This window comes from Saprolegnia diclina, assembly GCF_000281045.1.
Source record: "Saprolegnia diclina VS20 unplaced genomic scaffold supercont1.43, whole genome shotgun sequence".
NCBI lineage: Eukaryota > Oomycota > Saprolegniomycetes > Saprolegniales > Saprolegniaceae > Saprolegnia > Saprolegnia diclina.
This window is the reverse complement of record NW_008246110.1, coordinates 152,068-171,425: the sequence shown is the minus strand read 5'-3', so window position 1 is coordinate 171,425 and position 19,358 is coordinate 152,068. Positions and strand designations below refer to the sequence as shown.

The 19,358-nt window shown below is 59.9% G+C and overlaps 8 protein-coding genes across 10 annotated transcripts in view; 6 read left to right on the top strand and 2 right to left on the bottom strand.

Moving 5' to 3' along the window:
* Positions 1-1,703: 1,703 nt before the first annotated feature.
* SDRG_11644 (hypothetical protein) lies at positions 1,704-2,877 on the top strand (the record flags this gene model as incomplete). Its single annotated transcript, XM_008617692.1, has 8 exons — positions 1,704-1,727; positions 1,775-1,798; positions 1,845-2,048; positions 2,097-2,333; positions 2,386-2,418; positions 2,481-2,546; positions 2,596-2,709; positions 2,752-2,877. 8 exons carry the CDS (start codon positions 1,704-1,706, stop codon positions 2,875-2,877), a joined length of 828 nt encoding a protein of 275 aa, XP_008615914.1.
* Position 2,878: 1 nt separating this feature from the next.
* SDRG_11643 (hypothetical protein) lies at positions 2,879-4,514 on the bottom strand. The gene is made up of 2 exons (XM_008617691.1): positions 3,741-4,514; positions 2,879-3,693 (listed from the first exon to the last, which is right to left on the bottom strand). Exons 1-2 carry the CDS (start codon positions 4,467-4,469, stop codon positions 2,950-2,952), a joined length of 1,473 nt encoding a protein of 490 aa, XP_008615913.1. The 5' UTR covers positions 4,470-4,514; the 3' UTR covers positions 2,879-2,949.
* A 487-nt stretch (positions 4,515-5,001) lies between these two features.
* SDRG_11642 (hypothetical protein) lies at positions 5,002-6,769 on the top strand. The gene is made up of 3 exons (XM_008617690.1): positions 5,002-5,915; positions 5,963-6,208; positions 6,260-6,769. Exons 1-3 carry the CDS (start codon positions 5,016-5,018, stop codon positions 6,662-6,664), a joined length of 1,551 nt encoding a protein of 516 aa, XP_008615912.1. The 5' UTR covers positions 5,002-5,015; the 3' UTR covers positions 6,665-6,769.
* A 129-nt stretch (positions 6,770-6,898) lies between these two features.
* SDRG_11641 lies at positions 6,899-9,618 on the top strand. 2 transcript variants are annotated; one of them, XM_008617688.1, is made up of 6 exons: positions 6,899-7,542; positions 7,595-7,739; positions 7,788-7,873; positions 7,922-8,922; positions 8,975-9,071; positions 9,122-9,618. In XM_008617688.1, exons 1-6 carry the CDS (start codon positions 6,980-6,982, stop codon positions 9,549-9,551), a joined length of 2,322 nt encoding a protein of 773 aa, XP_008615910.1. In that variant the 5' UTR covers positions 6,899-6,979; the 3' UTR covers positions 9,552-9,618. The 2 variants fall into 2 exon arrangements, with proteins under 2 accessions (XP_008615910.1, XP_008615911.1); XM_008617689.1 differs by having other exon boundaries at positions 6,899-7,547.
* Positions 9,619-9,908: 290 nt separating this feature from the next.
* SDRG_11640 (hypothetical protein) lies at positions 9,909-11,172 on the top strand. The gene is made up of 4 exons (XM_008617687.1): positions 9,909-10,296; positions 10,337-10,593; positions 10,637-10,756; positions 10,808-11,172. The coding sequence occupies exons 1-4, from the start codon at positions 9,916-9,918 to the stop codon at positions 11,028-11,030; spliced, it is 981 nt and encodes a 326-aa protein (XP_008615909.1). The 5' UTR covers positions 9,909-9,915; the 3' UTR covers positions 11,031-11,172.
* Positions 11,173-11,426: 254 nt separating this feature from the next.
* On the top strand, positions 11,427-13,861 carry SDRG_11639 (hypothetical protein; the record flags this gene model as incomplete). Its single annotated transcript, XM_008617686.1, has 5 exons — positions 11,427-12,662; positions 12,710-12,871; positions 12,922-13,137; positions 13,185-13,609; positions 13,666-13,861. 5 exons carry the CDS (start codon positions 11,427-11,429, stop codon positions 13,859-13,861), a joined length of 2,235 nt encoding a protein of 744 aa, XP_008615908.1.
* On the bottom strand, positions 13,800-16,440 carry SDRG_11638 (the record flags this gene model as incomplete). 2 transcript variants are annotated; one of them, XM_008617684.1, is made up of 11 exons in its annotated part: positions 16,225-16,420; positions 16,030-16,182; positions 15,815-15,979; positions 15,603-15,766; positions 15,445-15,554; positions 15,232-15,395; positions 14,947-15,183; positions 14,749-14,904; positions 14,488-14,700; positions 14,226-14,438; positions 13,874-14,181 (listed from the first exon to the last, which is right to left on the bottom strand). In XM_008617684.1, exons 1-11 carry the CDS (start codon positions 16,418-16,420, stop codon positions 13,874-13,876), a joined length of 2,079 nt encoding a protein of 692 aa, XP_008615906.1. The 2 variants fall into 2 exon arrangements, with proteins under 2 accessions (XP_008615907.1, XP_008615906.1); XM_008617685.1 differs by having other exon boundaries at positions 13,800-14,181; positions 15,815-16,182; positions 16,225-16,440.
* Positions 16,441-16,706: 266 nt separating this feature from the next.
* SDRG_11637 (hypothetical protein) overlaps positions 16,707-19,358 on the top strand; it is a gene marked incomplete at its 3' end in the record, with an annotated part of 2,838 nt that continues 186 nt past the window's right edge. The window contains exons 1-6 of the mRNA XM_008617683.1: positions 16,707-16,857; positions 16,905-17,104; positions 17,147-17,323; positions 17,368-17,613; positions 17,661-17,834; positions 17,881-19,343. Of these exons, the coding sequence (XP_008615905.1) occupies positions 16,751-16,857; positions 16,905-17,104; positions 17,147-17,323; positions 17,368-17,613; positions 17,661-17,834; positions 17,881-19,343 (2,367 nt within the window). The 5' untranslated portion in view covers positions 16,707-16,750. The remainder of the gene's footprint in view (positions 16,858-16,904; positions 17,105-17,146; positions 17,324-17,367; positions 17,614-17,660; positions 17,835-17,880; positions 19,344-19,358) is intronic.

The window sequence follows — 19,358 nt, the reverse complement described above, 5'->3', positions numbered from 1 at the left end:
TTCGATACGGCGCGTCTTCCACACGCGCGGCTTCGATGCGCTTTTCGCCGGCTGCGCGACGGAGTCGTTCGACGGCGCGCACGCGGTACCGGGCGCGCGTCGCCTCCCACGAGGTGCCAAACAAATTAAGAAATGGCGCTCGCGTCGGGGCCCGAGACCATGAACCAGTGCATCAGTCGGGCCGACTGCTGCATCGCGAGGGACAGGGCTCGACCCGTTGATGGTGGGACGGCGCGGGCGATGTAGTCGCGACGCCCTTGAAGGTCTGTGGGGAAGCCGTGCTCGAGCACGGAGGTAGCTGGCTTCGATGGCGTCCATTAGCGCGTGGTCTTGTTCGGCGGTGAAGGCGGCGGCGTCCTGGGTGTCGGCCATCTGGGTCCTGCAGCGCAAAATGGAATGTGACCACCTCTGGCCTTGGTGTACACGGTCTAGAGATTCAATACGCGAGTCCAATGCATTCGCCTAACCAGTACCATCGTAAAATGGAAGCCGCACGTCTGCCGATCATCCAACCGCATGACCGACAAGATGGGACGTGGGTCGACGACTACTTGTGCGAATCCATTCCCGCGCCCCAGTTGCAGGTATGTCGGTACAACGGACGCAGCTGCATATTGGTCGTCATCGCATGGCGTTGCTGCAGCACAGTCCTTAGCCAGTGCGGACGCATATGATTGGCCCATTTTTTGAAAGACCATGGCTGCGCGCCAATCAGAAGAGCCAAAAGATCGCGCTTGGTTGTTGGCCAACAAACGAACGGGGAAGCTACTGACCGCGAGCGCAACCAGAGACTCGACATAGCAAGAGCCCGGCGCAGGAAGCCTCCTTTTGTGCATCTCTGCGGCTCGAAACATTGATGGGGTGGTGGCACTGGTGAGATAGGCCGTCGTCGACACACAGCACGAACCAAGTCTCGACGCCATCGCCGTACGCGGCCACGAGGCGTTGATCGAGCACTGTCACTGTCAGAGGTGACGGTGTTGGCGACGAAAGCGGCCACAGTGGCACAGATCGCCGGTGCATAGGGAGGATCCTAGTTCATTGCTGTTCGGATGAGATGCTGCCACATAGAGAACGCGACATGCGCCCACCCGACCTGCGCCGGGCTCTCGCTGTTTCATCCACCAGCTGTGCTGATAGAAGGTACGGGGTTGGCAGGAAATCTACTTTCTTCCGTGCTCGTCGGCAAACGAGCGATGGCTCCTCGCATCGCTCCTCCGAGCCCGCTTGTTCGACGACGCTGTTGACGCGATCTGGTGACGTCGCCCTCCTGCGCCTTCGAGAAGCGGTTCCAGATACCCACGCAAGTGCATCGATAACCTTTCTAGAGCATTTATCCTATTTCCAAACCTACTACTGTACAACTTGGTGGTGGTTAGGGGATAGCAAGTGTGGGTGTAGGCATGGTGTAGGGTAACACTGGCACCTCTGCCGACCCGGTATCCGGAGGCATGGCCAGAGAGGACTAGACGCACCCAAACCCAATGTCGACGTTGGTGTCGAAGGCTGCTCCCGCCGAGATTTTGGCGCCGCGTCCTTGTGGACGGCTCGCACAGCCTTGGTTTGAACTAGTGTGGTCCAAGCAAACGAGCTAGACGCATTATGGTACCCACAAAAGTGCCGAAGATGTGGCGTAGGTGGCGTCGGTTTAGACCTCTGGGGCTGGCCTTTCTCACATTGGGTCGGCGTCGTCATACACAGCGATGGACGGAAACCGAGAGCAACAGGTCGCACTGCTTCCATGTTGCTCTGCAATGATCTCACGGCGCATTAGGCGGACGAGCTAGAAGCGCTTCAAGTAGCTACTACATACGCCCTCGGCGCGCTCACCTCGCCGCTTGTAGGCCATTTACGGCGATGACTTTGCATGGGCCGAGGCCACCGGCGAAGCGCAAAGGTCGTTCTTTATGACCGTGCCCGGGGACTTTTGCCTCCAGCTGCTCGTGCACTTGCCGGCCACATACCCGTCGCACGAGCCGCCGATCGCTGAGGTCTACGAGTCGTTTGGCGTCACGACGGCGCAGCGCGACGAGCTCCTCGCCGACTTGGTACAACGTCGGTCACGGGTTCGACGACTTGACCTGTTTGTCTACTAGCACGCCATCTACGAGCGCAGCGCCGGCCAAGTGTGTTTGTACGAGTGGATTGAAAGCGCACGAGAGAAATTTGGCGCCTTTACGACCTACGAGCCCGAGTCGCTCGCGACAGCCGAGGTCGACTGGGACGCCATTGCACGCGGTGTTCCAGACGCGCCTATCAACGCACCCCCCGCGCCATTTCTCTCGCTCATCAAGCGTGGCGACCCGATCACAGACCGCAAGAGTACCTTCCAGGTCATCTTCATTCGCTCGCCGACCTTGAAGTTGAACCGGCATCATCGTGTAGGCGCATGCCGTGGCCGTGCACTCGGTGGACGAGGTGCTTCATCCTTGGGCTTACCTTGGAAGCAACATGTCCTCACCAATGGTGATGCTACGTAGGTGAATGCTTTTGTCGAGTACTTGCTCCAGGATCGCAAGATTGCGCGGGCCACCCACAACATGCTGGTCAACCATCGTCATCTCCATCACAGCTCATCACGCGCATGAACTGCAGGCCTACCGCATCGTGCAAGGCGCCAACATCATCAAGGACTGCGACGAAGACGGCGAGCACGGTGCCGGCAGCAAGATGTCGCACTTGCTCGAGATGGTGCACGCCGAGAACGTGGTATGGCACTGACGCAATATCAAGTGCATACATCAATCCTAGGCGGTGCTCGTGACGCGCTGGTATGGCGGTATCCAGCTCGGGCCCGACCGCTTCAAGCACATTGCCAACGCGGCCCGCAACGTCCTCGAGACACACGGGTTCATCGCATCGACCAAGAAGAAGTAAGGATCACAAGGAATGACCGCAGCCCTTGTGGTTGTCAAATTAGGATTTCTACTACTGTACTACATGCGTCGCTTAGCCGTACAGCTGCTGCTCGTCTTCCGAGAGCTTGAGCAACGCGAGGCCGCGCACGCAGGCAAACGGCGTGAATTCGGCCTTTTCTTTTGCTTTTTTGGCCTTTTTCTTGGCTTTTTTCTGCTGCGATTTTTGCCGCTTGCGCGCGGCCGCGGCTTCCGCTTCCGAGTCGTTCTCGTCGTCGTCCGCGTCACCCTTGTACGCATCGCTCTCATTGCCAGCATCGATCGGCGCCTCCGTGTCCTCCACGTCCTCGTCGTCCGCAACCGCTCGTGTCGGCGGTGCGACGACCACCGGTGCGATCTCGTCTTCTCGAACAACGTCTTGGACGCGAGGTATCGGTGGTTCGACTTCGACCACGTCGCCGTCGTCGTCGACGGTCGTGCGCGGGGGAAGGCGCCCGAAATCCAGGAGCCACAGATGCCGGACGTGTTCGTGCGACTGTACGAGCGAGGTGAAGTGCGCATCGAGCGCCACGGCCGGTGGTTGCGGTAGTCGGGAAAACACCATTGAGAGGATCATGTCGAGGACGCCCGTGTTGCCCGAGTCCAAGCCCGCCTTTGTGTACGTAGCGACGTCTGAAAACTTGGCTGGCGGCGCCGGTGGTGCCAGAAAGGTTGCCAACAGAGGTGCGAGCTGCGTCTCGACGCTCTCGAGTTGCATTTGGTCGAGACGACGGCTCATCGCGTTCTTCTTTCCTGGCATCGCGAGCTTCTGGAGCAGCGAGTCTCGCAGGCTCGAGAGCTATGACTGCATGAGCTCCGAGTCAACTTGGCACTTATCATAGGTACATTGTGAATGTCGAGGCGAAGCTGTGCGTCGGCGGCGTCTTTGACGTCTTGCTCGAATGCCGCCAAGTACTCGAGTTCTTCAAGCACCTGCGCCTTCCACTTGATGTCACGGGACGTCTTGGCCATGTACTCCTTGACGTGGTTCACGCTCGTCCACTGCGTTGGCCGCTCAATGACTGCGAGGAGCTCGCTCAGCGGCACCTCACCATCGACGAGCGCCGGGTAGTCGACAGTCGCCCACACGTCCTTGGACTGCCCGTGGAGGTAGGTCAGGTACGGCTTGCAGGCGCCGTACGTTGTATGGATTGCAATCTCTTGTTCGAAGAGAGTTTCAATGACGTACGAAAACTTGGACGAGTCAAAGACGTCTTGGATGGACGCCGAGACGCGGGCCGCGTCGTCGTTGGTGGCGAGCGGCGTGCCCATGTGCTCGAGGCTCAAGCGCGAGAGGTTCACGAGCAGGAGCGGAAACGCATCTGGAAAGGCCTCGAGGTTGTCCTGCCATGCGCCCATACTCGTGTCTTCGATGGGCGCCACCTGCAGCAGCACGTCGGCCTTGGTCTCCCACGACTCGTCCTCGTCGCTCTCCCATGCGTCCCGAGCTGGCGCCGGCGCCGACTGCGCGAGCGACGCGGCAAAGGCGGCGGGTAGCTTGAAGGACAGGCTTAGGCTAGCGTTCGTGGTGACGGCCACGGGGCCCGCGCGCGGCTTGCGGGTCAGCGTCTCCATGCGTCGGGCGGTTTGGTTGGCGCTTGAGCTGGATGTCCGGATACGGCGCCGGACGCTGATTGGTGCCGATCCGGCAATCATCTGATCACCATTCTGCAAGACGCGCGCCACACCCTGTGCCACGCCAAGGGATGGACGCGGACGGCGCTTCAAGCCGCCAGAGTGCACTATACGTCAAAGGACTGTAGTGTATACGCACAAAAGTCTAGCTTTGGTCCGCGAGCAGAGTCTACGACACTCTGGCGAATCTCGCTGCCTCTGGATACCGTGTTGCCTTGGCAAAGGTTTTTTGTCGTCCTGCGTCGATCTTCACGACCTTGACGCGCCGGGATATTTTGATTATTGAGTTAGAGATACCCCATCGAGTACTTGGGTGCTGGGCAAGAGTACACGGGAGGTTAGAGCTCGCCATAGCTACGCAGCTCGGTCCTAGTTGACGCGCTTGATCCCGAAAGGATGATCCTCAACGACCAAGCAACGTGATTGGCTAAAATGCTGCACATGGCCCTTCGCTTTGTCCAATCCAGTTGGGCTTGCGTCAACATCATGAGTGAGCTGCCGCGGACAGGCCGTGCGGTCCACGCCGACCTCCTCGCCCTCTTTCCGTCGCCTCCAAACGACCAATGGGATCTCGAGATCGTGGCGCACGCTGAGCGCTCTCTTGCATCGTCGCTGCCTGCAGATGACGGCAGCCTGCTGCACCTTCTCACCGAGCAGCACGGCGACGGCCTCGTGCTCGCGGTCGCCCTCGCGATAGTCGCCGTCGAGCAGCGTCTCGCGCAGGCCGCCGACACCAGCGCGCTGCTGCAGGCGCTGCAAGAGTGCCAACGGAAAGTCGTCCATCGACCCGTCCGAGACGAGATCGCACACCGGATCGGTATCGTGCTCTTGACAAGTCGCCATTTGCCGGCACTTGGCGCGTTGCGCACGCCCGAAAGCACTGTGCTCGAGACCGAAGGCATGTTTCATCTCCTTGCGACAAGCTTGGCGTCTGGTGTCGCGCTGCCCTGCCGCCTTCCTGTCGCCGCCCTCTGCCACGATATCGTGAACGCAAGCGCGACGCTCCCAGCACCGCTCGTGCCGCGGCTTCTCGAGAGCGTCCACCACGGTGTCGCAGCTGCGGTCCACAGTCTTTACGCCATCTACCCCGTGTTTCTCAAGCATACATGGCCATCGACGTCGTCGTTCGTCCCTTCCTTCCATGACATGCTCACGTCGGACGTACCTCCCGAGGCGTTGGCACCCCTCGCCGCTGCGCTGCCCCCGCTCCGCGTCTTGACGGTCGGCGTGGCCATCGCATGTCTCAACCTTGTTAGCAATGTGTCCCTTGCTGCACTTGCGCTGGCGTCCATATCTCACGTCGCCTGTGTGCCGAGCCCCGATACCGAGGCGCCGTTGCTGCGCAAGCTTCAGATGCGCCTTGTCACGACAATCCCGCCGTCGAAGGTACGGCCAATCGATACGACGCAACATACCATAACTCTTGTGGGTAGATGGAGCAGCTCGTGGCGCCGTTGCTCGTCGCCCTCGACGCGACAGACGCGCTTGTGCCGCTGGATGCCGACTGCATCCGGGGCCCGCAGCTTGCTTGCTACTTGCAGCTATTGCCCTTTCTGCCTGCCGACACGACGTTTTGCTTGGCGCTCCGTGGCTTGAGTCACAACCTTGTGGAGGTCTCTCTTGCATGCCACCGGGCGATTCGGTCGCTCCTGCTCCAACGGCGACCGCGGGGCGCGGACGTAGGCCCTCTCGTTGCCAATACTCGATGCGATACCATGGTGTGTGTATAGATGGCCGCGGTCTACGTCGGCCGTCTCTTCGCCGGCTACCCAATCACGGCCCCGATCGACGTGCTCACCACGAGCCTTGGCTACGTTCTCGCTGTCGACGACGACGCCGTCCTCGCATACCTCGCGCTCGAGATGCAAAAGACCATCCGACGTACGTTTGGGACGCAGCCCGACGCGGCGGCAACGCTCGCTCGCCTTTTCTTCGAGCTGCTCAAGGTTGTCTCGCTCAAGTCGATGGCCTTTTGCCTGCGCATCGCCGAGCAAATCGTGTTTGCCCACCCGTCGCTGGCAACGTCGCTCTACGAAGCCATTTCGACGTCCTGTGAAGCGTCTCGCCGCACGCTCTTGATTGAGTGGTACCTCGGCTTTTACCCGCAGCTTGAGTCTGTGCCCTCCATGTTATAATCGCTTCCATGTACTAAAGTGCAAGGGTGCAACGAACGCACTTCAACACAAAGTGCAATCTCGCATTTGGCGTGCTCCAATAGGAAGCGAGCTTGCCATCCAAGCGCCTGTATACTCTCTACCTTGGAGTCGTCATGAGCCTCTCGATCGCTCCCAGGAGACGCATGCTACGAGTAGGCTGCAGCCGAGTCGACTGCGAGCTGTCCAAGGTATCTTGGGACAGATGGGCGCGATGGGATTGGCTACCCTCACATCTTGTTTTTTGTATGCTCGCCATCCGATTTTATTGCATTCGGTTGGTCGGAAAAAACAAATATGGTGGGTGCCACCGCTCGTTCGACCGAGTACGCGTTCGCATGGGGCGACGCCGGCCTCGTCGTGCGCGACGCCTTCCGCGGACGCCTCATCTTCCGGCCGGGCAAAGGCGCGAAGAAGTCGACCGTGTCCTTCTGGGAAGCCAAGAAGATGCTCGAGACGCTGGCTGTGGTCTTTGACCACGCAGCCGTGCTGCCGTCGCCCAAGCTCCAGGGCACGACGGTCGTCGCGCTCACGTTCTTTGAGCGCGCTCGGTTTGAGCACGCGCTGCGCACGGTCAACGAGATGCCCAACCACACGGTGTACGCGAACGGCGACGCGATCGAGATCCAAGTGGCCGAGATGGACGCAGCCGCGACCGCCAGCCCGCTGCCCGCAAATACCATGCACTTTGAGAAGAAGATGAAAGGCTGTCGCCCCGATACCGTCCATCTGAGAGGCCTCCCGGCCAAGTGGTTTGACGTCAACACGGCCGACTTTGCCGATCTCGACGCCAAGCTCACGCACTACAACCACGCTGCGCACAAGCTCTCGCAGCTCTTTGCGCTCTTTGGCGCGCTCGCGTACCGTGTGAAGTAGTCCCGAAGCGTACGCCTGACGCGCGTATATGCATAGGCACGTCGAAGTGGTGCCACCCGAAGACGTCGCGGACGACGGCATCTTGGCGACCGTGCATTTTGACGTGTACGTGCAGTTCAAGGCCTACGAGAGCGTCGTTGCGATTCTTCAGTGCATGCAGGGCCAGCGCGTCTTGTGCCACGTACGCTTTGTGGGATAATTTGTCGTCGCCTCTGATCTAGCAGCGTAGACGGCGCACCCAAAGTTGATTGTACCGCTCTCCATCCAGCTCGACACGACCGAGTACCTCAGCGACGCCAACATTCGCCAGCGACGGTATGTATTTCGGAAACGCTACGTGAAATGCCGCACGAAGGATCATAGGTTTGCGCGGGAGCAGCGACGGATCCAGCAGACCCACGAGCTGGCCGAGGCCGAGCAGCGTGCCAAGGCGGTCGCGGCCGAAATCGCAGCAGCGACCGCTGCGATCGAGCCTCTAGCCGGTCGTCTCAAGGTCGCTGAAGCCCACGCCGAGGCCGCGGTCGATGGCGTCGACGCCAAGATGATTGAGCTGCTCAAGCACGCACTGGGGGCGCTGGACGCTGCTCAGAAGGCACCGTCGACCCGCGGCGTCGAGGTTCTCGAACTCGCACTCGGTGGGTTTGAGAGCCATCTCAAAGCACTCGACGATGCGCGGAAGGCCAAGGAGTTTGCGCTGGCGCGCAAAAAATGGCAGCAGCGCGTCGCCCAGCAATGCGAGACGAGCACGGACCACGTTGCCGGGATCGAAGCCAAGTTTGCCGATCGCGTTGCGGGCTCGGCCTTTCTGGAGCATCCCGCGCTCGTCGCCGACATTCGTGCGGCCAAAGCAGCGATCGCCGCAGCCCGCAGTATCACGTCGCACCCGATCTCGATCGACGACGAAGCGAATGAAGACGACGTGCGTGCGTACTTGGACAAGCTGCGGGACGACGTGGACGAAGCCGACTGCATGGTCAACGCAGCACTTGCCCGCCTCGTGATGCTCGCCGAGTACCACGAAGTGCAAAAGCAAGTGACGGACGCCGACGGCCCCGCCGACGCGCTCTTGCAGGCGCTCGATTCCGCGTGGGGCGACAGCACGTCGACGCTTCTTGAGAAGATCCAGCACATTCGGTCTGTCCTCAAGCGCGCGGCGCGTGTGCGGGCGCTCTCGGCCGCGTTGCATGCGGCCGACCTCGACAGCGAGGAGCTCTGTGCTTCTGATGCTGCTCTTGCGCCACTCGCCGCAGCGGCCAAGGCGCTTCTAGAGACTCTCGACGCCGAGAGTGCCGACGACGCAGCACTGACGGCGTGCGATGACGCGATCACGTCATATGCGACGGCAGCCAACGCCATCCGCGTTGGTACGGCGCTTGTAGTATGATGAAATGCTCACACGGATGACTCGTGGTGTAGCACGGGCCGAGGCTGCGGCGGCCGAGAAGGCTCGGAGCGAGTCGTTCGCGGGCATGCAAGCAGCCAAGACGGCGGCCATCGCGAGCGCGCGCCAAAGGTACGCGCTTCGAGACTCTGGTTTGGCTCTTTTGAGAACATCGTGTGCAGGCTCCACGCGTGGCAGGAAGAGGTGGCGGCCGCCCACAGTCTCGAGCGGACCACGAGCGTCGTCAAGCGCGCCCACGTCCAGAACCGGTGGCCCACGGTCACGTCCATGGATCCGCCCGAGGCAAAGCGTCCGAAAATCGTCCGGTCGTCCTTGATTGTGCGACAGACGCCGCCGCGCTTGCTCGTGAGCAGCCGTGTCGTGGCCATTCAAGAAGACGGCCGCGCGCTGTCGCCACGAACGCTCGCGGCCGAGAAGGTCGCCCGGGAAGAAACAGCGCTTCGGACCCAAGTGATCGAGAGCCAGAAGCGCAAGGAAGCGATTGCGTGCCTCCAGCGACTCAAGGAGAAGGAGCTGCGACAGCAAGCGCTCAAGAGCATCGCCGAGCGAAGTTCGACCAAGAGTATTACCGACACTGACGACAACGCATAAGTGTACTTGCTACTCGTACACAAATGTCAGCAATACAATCAAGGTTTCCTTGCCCCATGAGTTGATCTTGCTACAGTCGATGGGTAATAGCTAGTAGAATCTCTACTTGGATATCTGAGAATATAACCCAGGGAAAGTTCACTGAGAATCCCTAGCCGCATCAAAACACAATACTAACGTTAGTACAATGCCAAGTTTGTTGCACTAGCCAATCAAAAGGCGCCAAAAATGGCGAAGTCCAGCGACGTTTCAGAGTCGACAATCCAATAGATACTTAACGGTGAGTGTTTTGGCTATATTGGAATGATTTTGAATGTCGGTGCGCACTCGGTCGTATAAAGCCGGCAAAGTGCAATTTGCCAACATGGCGATCTCTTGCGTGTCGACGCTGCCCGAGGTCCTCTCGTCGGCCAACGTTGTTGTATGCTACAACGACGCGCTCGCGCTTCTTGTGACGGCGACGACGTACGCGGAGTTGCCACCGGTCCTCTCGAACCTCCTCCTGAGCCTCGGCGTGGGCGTTGTGTGCTTTCTGCTGCAAGTGGCAACGGGCAACTACTCGCACGTCGACCGTCTCTGGTCGCTCGTGCCGGTGGCGTATGCGTGGAACTACCTCCTCGTCGGCTACAGCCGCGGCCTTGGCTTCGACACCCGTATGAGTGTTGTCGTCGGTATCATTACGCTCTGGGGGCTGCGCCTCACATACAACTTTTACCGGCGTGGCGGCTACTCGTGGACAGGCGAGGTACGCGATGCCATCAGGTTTAGCCTCACGATGCATGTAGGACTATCGCTGGGAGTTTGTCCGCAGCGTCGTGCCCAACCCCGTGCTCTGGCACCTCTTTTCATTTTCGTTCATTGCGATTTACCAGAACATTCTGCTCTGCATTCTTACGTGCCCGCTTCACATGGTCTTCAACGCGTGGGTCGCCGGCAACGTGAGCTGGTCGATGTGGGACTCGGTCCTCGCTCTTGCGCTGCTTGGCCTTCTTGGGCTTGAAACGACGGCCGACCAGCAGCAATGGACCTTCCAAGAAGCCAAGTATGCACTACATACGACGAACTCAGCTCACGCGATGATGTAGGTGGGCGCAAATGAAGGCGGGCAAGACGTTGGCACAGCTGCCGCCGCCGTACAACGTCGGCTTTTGCACGACGGGCCTCTTTGCGTACTCGCGCCACCCCAACTTTTTCGCTGAAATCAGGTATGTTGTATTTAGCGGTGGTTCTTGGTACGAGCTGTGTTGCTTGACTAGTATTTGGTGGGTTGTCTACTCGTTCTCGGTTGTGGCCTGCGGGTCGCACAACTGGACGCTCGTTGGTGCGCTGCTGTTGCACCTGCTCTTCCAAGGGAGCACGCGCCTCACCGAGTACCTCACAATCCAAAAGTACCCAAAGTACGCCACGTACCAAAACCTCGTCTCGATGCTCCTGCCGATGGCCACGCCCGTGGCCAATCTCCATGAAAAGATCGACTAAGAATCAACTTGATGCAGCATCAAAGATGTCAGCTGTTGTCATGTTTCTCACGAGCTCATGGCTTCTCCATGTCGTCTGCCTGGTCAGTGTGTGATTTAACGTAGCTGGCGCTCGACTCGAAGCGTTTGCGCAGCGCCTTGACACGGAGATGTACGTGCATGTAGAGAGACGATGTCCGAGTGCCTCAGCAGCCGCGATGGCACAGTATTTTGTCAACAAGATGGGCAGAGGACACGCGTCCAGAGAGTCGACGTTGGAGCAATTACCATGTCTTATTTCGGTATCTGTCTGGTATCTGGCGCTGGCATGTGAACGTTGCCGATGTGCAGCCGGTTGCATCCGGATACCAGAATCCCAGCCGGATCTTCCAGCAGGAAGATCGCAAATCGTACAAGAATGGACGTGGTCGAAGCGCAGCGCCTCCTACGCGCCCGGTACCAGCAGCCGGTGAGGACGTTCTTGGAGAGCGACGTAGCGTATGCCGAGATGTATGGGCCATGGACGACCGACGCGTACGTCTTGGGCGCCCCATCCTGCCAGATTGTGCACACGAACCCAGCTCTCACGTCGGAAAAGGCGTCCGAGATTGCGGCGCACCGCGAGCAAGCTCTGGACACCGCGCCAAGTGGCCGTGCGCTGTGTCCGTGGCCTGGTCCGCCGTTGTCTATCGACATGCTGCAGGTGCATGCAGCGACATACCTCGAGCTCTTGGAGCACACGCCGCCGACGACGACCGAGATGCACCTCTCGCAGCTCCTGTGGCACCTTCTCGCAAGCAATCTCACGGCACTCGCGGCTGCTTCCAGCGTGCCCGATCTGCGGTCGTTCTTTCTCGAGCTCGTCGTGCGGCAACCGGCGCCGCGTCCGCAGCGTCTGGCGTTTGCGCTGCTGGGTTGCGTGAGTACCGCCGACTCGATCGACGCCACTCTCTCGATGGAGCTCTTCCATTTGGCGCTTGAGATGGCCGAGCGCACGGTCGCGCTCGCAGCGAGCGACGATGACGAGCTGGTGGCGTGCATGAGTCGCACACTGCTGTCGCTGACGCACCCCTCTGACGCGTGGGTCCTCGATCGCCTCGTTCCGCTGTCGTCGTCCGGCGTGATCTTGTCGCTTCTCGATGGCGTCCACGACATTCCAACGCTCGTGCTGCTTGTCGAGGGTCTCGTCTTTGGCCTCTACCTGACGCGACTTCTTGGGCTCGAGACGCATCCTCGCTGCGCTGAGCGCCGAAGCAGCGAGACGATCTCACTTCGCCGGGCAAGCAGCCATCGACTGGCGTCCGTGTCGGCGCTTGTTCTACCGACAGACCCGGCGTCCGGGCGCCATACCTTTGATCTCGGACTCGACGTCTTTTCGGCGTCGCCAAAGCTCTTGGAGACGTTACTGCATCTGTACTACACGACGCCGTCAATCGCTGTCCAGCGCCTAGTGTTTATGGTGCTATTTGACGCCACCAAGGCCAACCTGCCCGTGCCAGTGCACGAAGCCGAGTGGCTCTACGAGGCGTGTCTCGCCGCTGGCGTTCCCAGTCGACTTGCCATGTACCCGTCGAGCCGTCCGTCGTCGCCGCTGGGCGGCAACAACATCATCAGCGACCTCCATACGGCGTTTCTCGACGAGCTCTTCCATCTGGTAGCTCCATGGATCCATGTATCAACTTGATATTGTGATACATGTAGATGCGTGTGGACGAGTATTTCAAGCAGAGTGCGGCTCTCGCAAGTGCACTCAAGACAGCGCGTGTTCAGACGCTGGACGCTTTGCACGCGACGCCGGATGCGGTCGTTCTTGCCAAGGTTTTTGCGCTAATCGAGTCGCGCGACGACGCGTACAAAGGCGAGGTACCCCATGACCTCTGCCACCGAGATCTGCGGCACCAACGAGGCGGTAGCGCTGGCTATCTGAGCTTCTCTGCGATGCAAACCGACTCGGGTCACCTGTGTTTGGCCAGGCCAACGACGGCGACGAGGTGTGCGACCGCAGCAGGCTCCGCGCCGCCGCCCGCACCAAGTTTTGGGAAGCGCTTCGATCGCCGGTCGAGCGTCGCCGCGTCGCGATGGTGCATGTTCTAGCTATCGTCGTCCAACGCCGCTTTGGAAGCGCACAAGTACGTCGTTTTGCGCGTCGAATCTCGGCTCTGAAAGACAGGTATAGAGCGAACATTTGCTGCTTGATGTCAACAGCGTCGTTTCTACGCTGCTCGACAACAAGGAAGCCTCGCCCCTTGTGCTCTTGCCGGTCCTTCGCGTCATTTTTGAGCTGTGCACCCGCCGTCTGAGCTACGCATACGCGCGATCGCGGCCGGTCCATGCGCTGGCGCCACCTCGCACGCTCCTCGCAGCGCTGCGCCATGGCGTCTTTGCCTTGGACATGAGTCTCCTTCGCGATATTTCGAGCGATATTTTTCTTATCGGTCTCGACGCCCTCTCAAACGAGGTGGCGGACAAGAGTGATGACGTCGGTGTCGTCATTGCGCTCGTCGTCAAGCATCTCTTCCACGATGTGCACCTCTTTTCGCGCGCGGGGGGTCTCTTGCGGTTCCTCCATTTCCTCGACCACTCGAATCCAACGATTGCACTGTACGTTTCCATGTTGCGATGTATCAAGGTTTCGAGATACTATCAACTTGATACAGACTCGTATCAGAACTCGTGGTGGCCATGATCAAGACGAGTCAGAAGGAGCAGTACATACACTGTCTCAAGGAACTGCAGGTACTTGCGCAAGAGACCGACGACGAGCGTTGCCTTGCCAACCCGTATGTGCACTGTCGAAGCCTGCTCCGCCGCTTTTACGATATGCATGTCCTCCCGCTCGACGGCGCAATGTAATCAAGTCGTACTTCAAGCCTCGACGTCGGCGTTATCCTCGCCCATGAAGAACTGACGTCGATAGCCGCAGTCGCCGCGGTTGCCGGGTCCGCCGTTGCCGTCGCTGCTGGCATAGTCGCGCGCACAGACGCAGACGCCTTGGGTTGTGTCGCAGTGGCCATGGTTCGCACACTCGGCGTCTTCTTTGCTGCCAGGCACGAGCGTCGTGACAGACGACGGCGACGTAAGTATGAGCGACGCATCCAGCAGTTGCACAGTTGGGAGCGCGCCAAAGTCTTGCGTGAACGTCAGAGTCATGCTATTGCCGCCAACACAGGCCCCTGTATCGCTTGTGAGTGCGATTCTGAGGTAGGCGTACGCTTGCCTGTGTGCGAATACTGCAGCGAGAGACCGTGCAGCGTCGAAAGACCGAGAAGCGCGGCTTGAACGTCGAGCATAGGGGCGTTGAACGGCAGTGGGTCCGTGTACGCGCCTCGGAAGCCTAGTTGGAAGACTCCCGACGACGCTGCGCACGTGACCTGTTGAACTGCATTGTTTTGACCGGTCGTATCCGGGTCGTCGCCGGTGGGACATACCCCTAACCCTCATTGAAATGTTGTTGGTCGAGTCGAGCGAGTAGAGGGTACGTTGGTTGCAGTCATGGCCCGTAAATCCGTCATCGCACTTGCATCCTTGGATCATGGTGGCGTCCCACGTCGCGGGGTTGTTGGGGTTGGCACCGTACGTGAAGCCAGCAGGTAGACCTTGCATGGTTGTCGCCGCCGCCAACTCGGCCAGTGTGAGGCAAGAGCCGTGGCCCGAGCACGGAGTGGCACTGTCAGGACCATACGGGCAGTCGACTACGCGGTCAGGTCAACAATGGTCAAGTATTGTGAGGTGACGCGCACGGAGCTCGCACGCGGCCCCGGTGAAGGGAGGAAAGCAGGTGCACGTGCCCGTCGTTGGGTCGCAGAGTCCCGTGTTGGAGCACGTCTCGGGCGTTTTGTGCGCGACATTGGTCGACGTTGGCAGCGCAAACCACGAAGCGCCCGTCGGACAAGCGCCTACCCAACGTTACGTCACATCCAAAGGTTGGTGTAGTGTACGCTGCGAGCAATCGCCCGATGTCCAGCCCGGCGAGCACTTGCACGCAAAGGCAGGGGAGCCCGAGCACATGCCGTGACCGCTGCATGGAAGGTATCCTGGGCACCCAGAGATAGGGCCGCCGTAGAAATTGGTATTGTCGGGGGCGCCGCAGTCACCGCGCAGGCCAACGTTGCCGTAGCCATCGCTCGATCGATACCCGGGCATCGGGTAGAGATAGCACGAGCACGTCCCCTGGCCTACTCATATACACGGTACAGCTCGTATGATGACGACGGTGTGTTCACTCGTGTCGCAGACACCGCGATTGCTGCACGCTTGGTATTCTTTCGAGCCGCGGACACTGACAAACCCACCAATGGCCGCGCCGCCGTGCGCCACGATGACGTTGCCACCGGTCATGCTCGGTAGTTTTTGCGCATTCACAGTTTGCACGAGGAAGGGCGGCTGTCTACAACCCAGCTTTGAGATCCTCCAACAGCAACGGTCGCCGCACGCACGGGCCAAAGCGGGACGTGAACTCGATCGTGGCCACGTTGGAGCCCGCGCTGACGCATAACTGTGTGCCTTGCGAGTATGTGATTGTCAACTTGCCGGCACCGCCGAGACCCTGCGTCACAGTGCGTCAAGGGAATGTCCTAGTTGTGACACCTAGTACCTGCAGCACATTGGTGAGCTGCGGCGCCGTGGCTGAGCTCGATATCGGAGCCGAAAGCTGTCCGTTGAACTTGAGCTGGAACGAGCCGACACCGGTGCAGCGCAAGAGCTGCTTCTCGTTGACCTGACCGGTCGTCATCGGGTCGTCACCGGGCGGGCATAACTCTGAATTGAATTATGAAAACAGACTTAACCAGAATGAGATAACCGTACGAAGCGAGCAGTCGGGGCCGCCGGTGCCAGCGTCGCACACGCAGCCGTGAATCGACGTCGCGTCCCAGACGCCCGTGTAGGTGAAGGCAAAGGGGCTCATGGCTGCGGCCAACGCTTCCATAGAGAGGCACTGACCGCTCAACGAGCAAGAGGAAAAGCATGCGACTAAATACACAACACAGACTCATCGAGAGGATCATCGGACAGAGACCAACGATGGGCGCAATTCGTGCCGGTGAAGCCCGCGTCGCAGTTGCAAAGCCCGGTCGTCCGGTCGCACACGCCTCGGTTGGCGCACTCGACCAAGCCGTGGATCGCGTCGACACCAGTCGCGTCGCCAGCCCACGCTCGACCGATTGGACAGCGCACTAGAAAGGTATGACGACTGCTCAAAAACGATGGCATCGTACTTTGCGAGCAGTCGAAGCCAAAGCTGCTGCTGTCGCAGACGCACTCGCCGAGGACGTTGCAGTCTCCGTGGCCGTTGCAGATACGTCCACTGAGTGGTGCGATGGGACATGCACCATGAATGCGCGGCAGCAAAAGTAGCAGCGTCGCCACAAGGGCCTGCCGTCGGACACCAGCGCCGTGTTGGGGCGGTTGCATCGACCAACACGTTAAATGCGTTAAAAACGATAAATGCGTTAAATGCCGATTCCGAGTTGCTGGTGATGCTACCTTGCAAACCACAAAAGAGCTGGATGGTCAAAATCGTGTTTATGACACGGGAATGCGTGGGCTGTAGCCCACACCTGAGGTACGCGTGCGGTCGGTATGCGATTGTCTTGAGGCGTGCCTGGGTGTCGACGACGGCGTTTAACCGAAACCGTCGTTGCACGCACCATTTAACGCGTGTGTTTAACGTGCGTGTCACCACCATCGGCGCAAGATCGCGCTTCAAACGACGTTTCGAGTCGGATCGCCGAGCATCAATCAATGCGCTTCGTAAACCTCCTTGTTGCGCTCAGCCTCAGCGCCTGGGACGCTGCCGATGGCACCTGCGCCAACATGTGCTCGGGGCATGGCACGTGCGGCGCGGCCAAGTACTCGACCAGCAGATATACGTGTGGACTCATGTTTGTTTTGCTAGCAAATGCACGTGCTTTGCCAATTTTATGGGCGCCGACTGCTCGCGCCGCGCCTGCCCAAAGGGCATCGCGTGGTCCGACAAGGCGTTGGCGGCCAACACGGCCCACTCGATGATGGAGTGCTCGAACCGAGGGACGTGCGACTACATCAAAGGAGTGTGCACATGCGCTGATGGATTCGCCGGGGACGCGTGCCAGCGAAGTACGCCATTCGATTCGTAGTCGATGCTTGCAAGCTGCGTAGGTGTGTGCTTAAACTCGTGCTCGGGCCACGGCATGTGCCAATCGACGGCCATGATGGCGCTCGCGCACGGCCGAGACACTGGCACCGGGTCCGGTCCAGCGTACACCAACTGGGAAGCCAACTCGATGATGGCGTGCTTTTGCGACTACGGTTACCAAGGCCCCGACTGCTCTCTGCGTACGTGCGTCGTACTGAGCGCCGCGTGATTGACATCTGATTAGGCATGTGCCCCAAGAACGACGATCCGCTCACGACAGGCCAGACGTACCGGAGCGTGGTGTTGACCGTCGCCGGTGCCGGGTCGGCGCTTGCGGGCACCGTGACGTTTACGTTCAACGGGCGCTCGGTGACGATGCCGGCGAATGGCAACGCCAACTCGAATGCGATTTGTGCGGCGGCGATCAGCAGTCTTAGCACTGTTGGGAGTGCGACGTGCGTGCAAGGCGCTATCGACGGCACGACGGGCGGTACGGTTGGTTGCAACACCCTTAGGCCACATCCTCTCGTGGGGTAGGTGCGTCGTATACGATTACGTTCACGTCGTGGCCATTGACGCCGGTGGAGAACAATGTGTTTACGCACGACGGGAACCCGGCGCTGAGTCAATTCAGTTGCAACGTGCTCGGTGTCACGAGCAGCAACACGCCGTCGTGCAGCCTTGTCGACGGCAACACGGCCAACCTCGTCGGTCCGACGACTCGTTGTTTCTTGTTCCCGATTGAGCTTGCCATTAGAGTACGCGTTTTGCTCGAACCGCGGCATTTGCGACTTTGCCACTGGTCTCTGCACGTGCTTTATGGACTACAAGGCGATCGACTGCAACCAGCCGAGCAACATCCCCGACAATCTGGACCAGCGCGACGGGTTCCTCATCGAGCCAACGGGGACGACGTTCCAAGGCACAGCACTGCGCATCCACACGATCAAGGGCAGTGCGACGGACTTTCAAATGGTGCAGATCGAAGCTAGCGCGGTTACGCTCTTCTATATGGACGGCGCGGGCCACACGTACTGGAACACCGGCAACGTCCGCATCCAGTCGGGTACTTTGTTTGTTCAATCGGGCGCGACGATCCAGACGGGCGGTCTCCAAGTCGTCGACGGCGGCGCGACGGTGTCGGCCTCGGCTCAAAATGCAGCCGTCCTCGGTCTCGTCGCTGGACACGCCTCGTATACGAGCAACGTACTCCTGCTCCAAGCCACTCGCGCGGGCTCTAGTGCGTTCAACTTGATTGCTGCGTACACGTCGGGACTGTCGACAGCGGTGTTTGATGTGCGTGGCGACGGCCGGACGACGGTACGTCGCGGTGGTTTCGAGGTGCTCTCGGGGGGCGCCACGATCACCGACACGACGACGGCGACGACGACGACAACGGTTCAAAGTACCAACGCCGCGTTCACGGGCACGGTGCTGTCCGTCTTGGCGGCAACGGCATCGGCCTACCCCGCGACAGACTATTTTTTACTCAAATGCACGGCTAGTAGTACGGTCGCGTTTGCTGTCGAGTCGTCTGGGCGCACGACCATCAGCAACGGCGGTGCCAGTGTGACCAACCAAGATCCGACGGCGGCCGCGTTGACAGTGACCTCCACCGACAACGCGTTCGGTGGCACCGTGGCGACGATTCAAACAAGCCGTGCCGCCAACACAGGCTTCTACCTACTCGAAGCCAAAGCCAACAACATTCAGCTTTTTTCCGTCCACGGCTCTGGCCTCACCAAGGTGTGGGTCGGAGGCTTCGAGGTTGTCATGGGTGGCGCCACGATTTCCAACGGCGGTCTTCTCGTCGACGCGGGTGGTGCTGTCATCAAAGCGGGTCTTCAAGTCGCGACCGGAGGAGCTACGATTTCTACCACGGGCCTCGTTGTCGAAGACGGTGGTACGTCGATCACGCAAAAGGCCACTTCGGTCCATGCGGCAGCCGTGTACGCCACCGATGCGGCTTTTACAAAAGCCTTGTTGTATCTCGCAACGACAGCTGCTACGGCTCCTCCCTCCTTCTACATCCTCCAGGCCGAGGTGATAGTGGGGACACCGATATTTGACATCCAGGGAACTGGCGACACGACGCTGCACCAAGGCAACCTCGTCGTGTCGACAGGGACCGCCTCCATTGCTGGCGCGGTGACGGCATCGAGCACGCTGCACGTCGTCGGGGCGACGGCCCTCGATTCTACTCTTGCCGTGACTGGCGCGGTGACGGCATCGAGC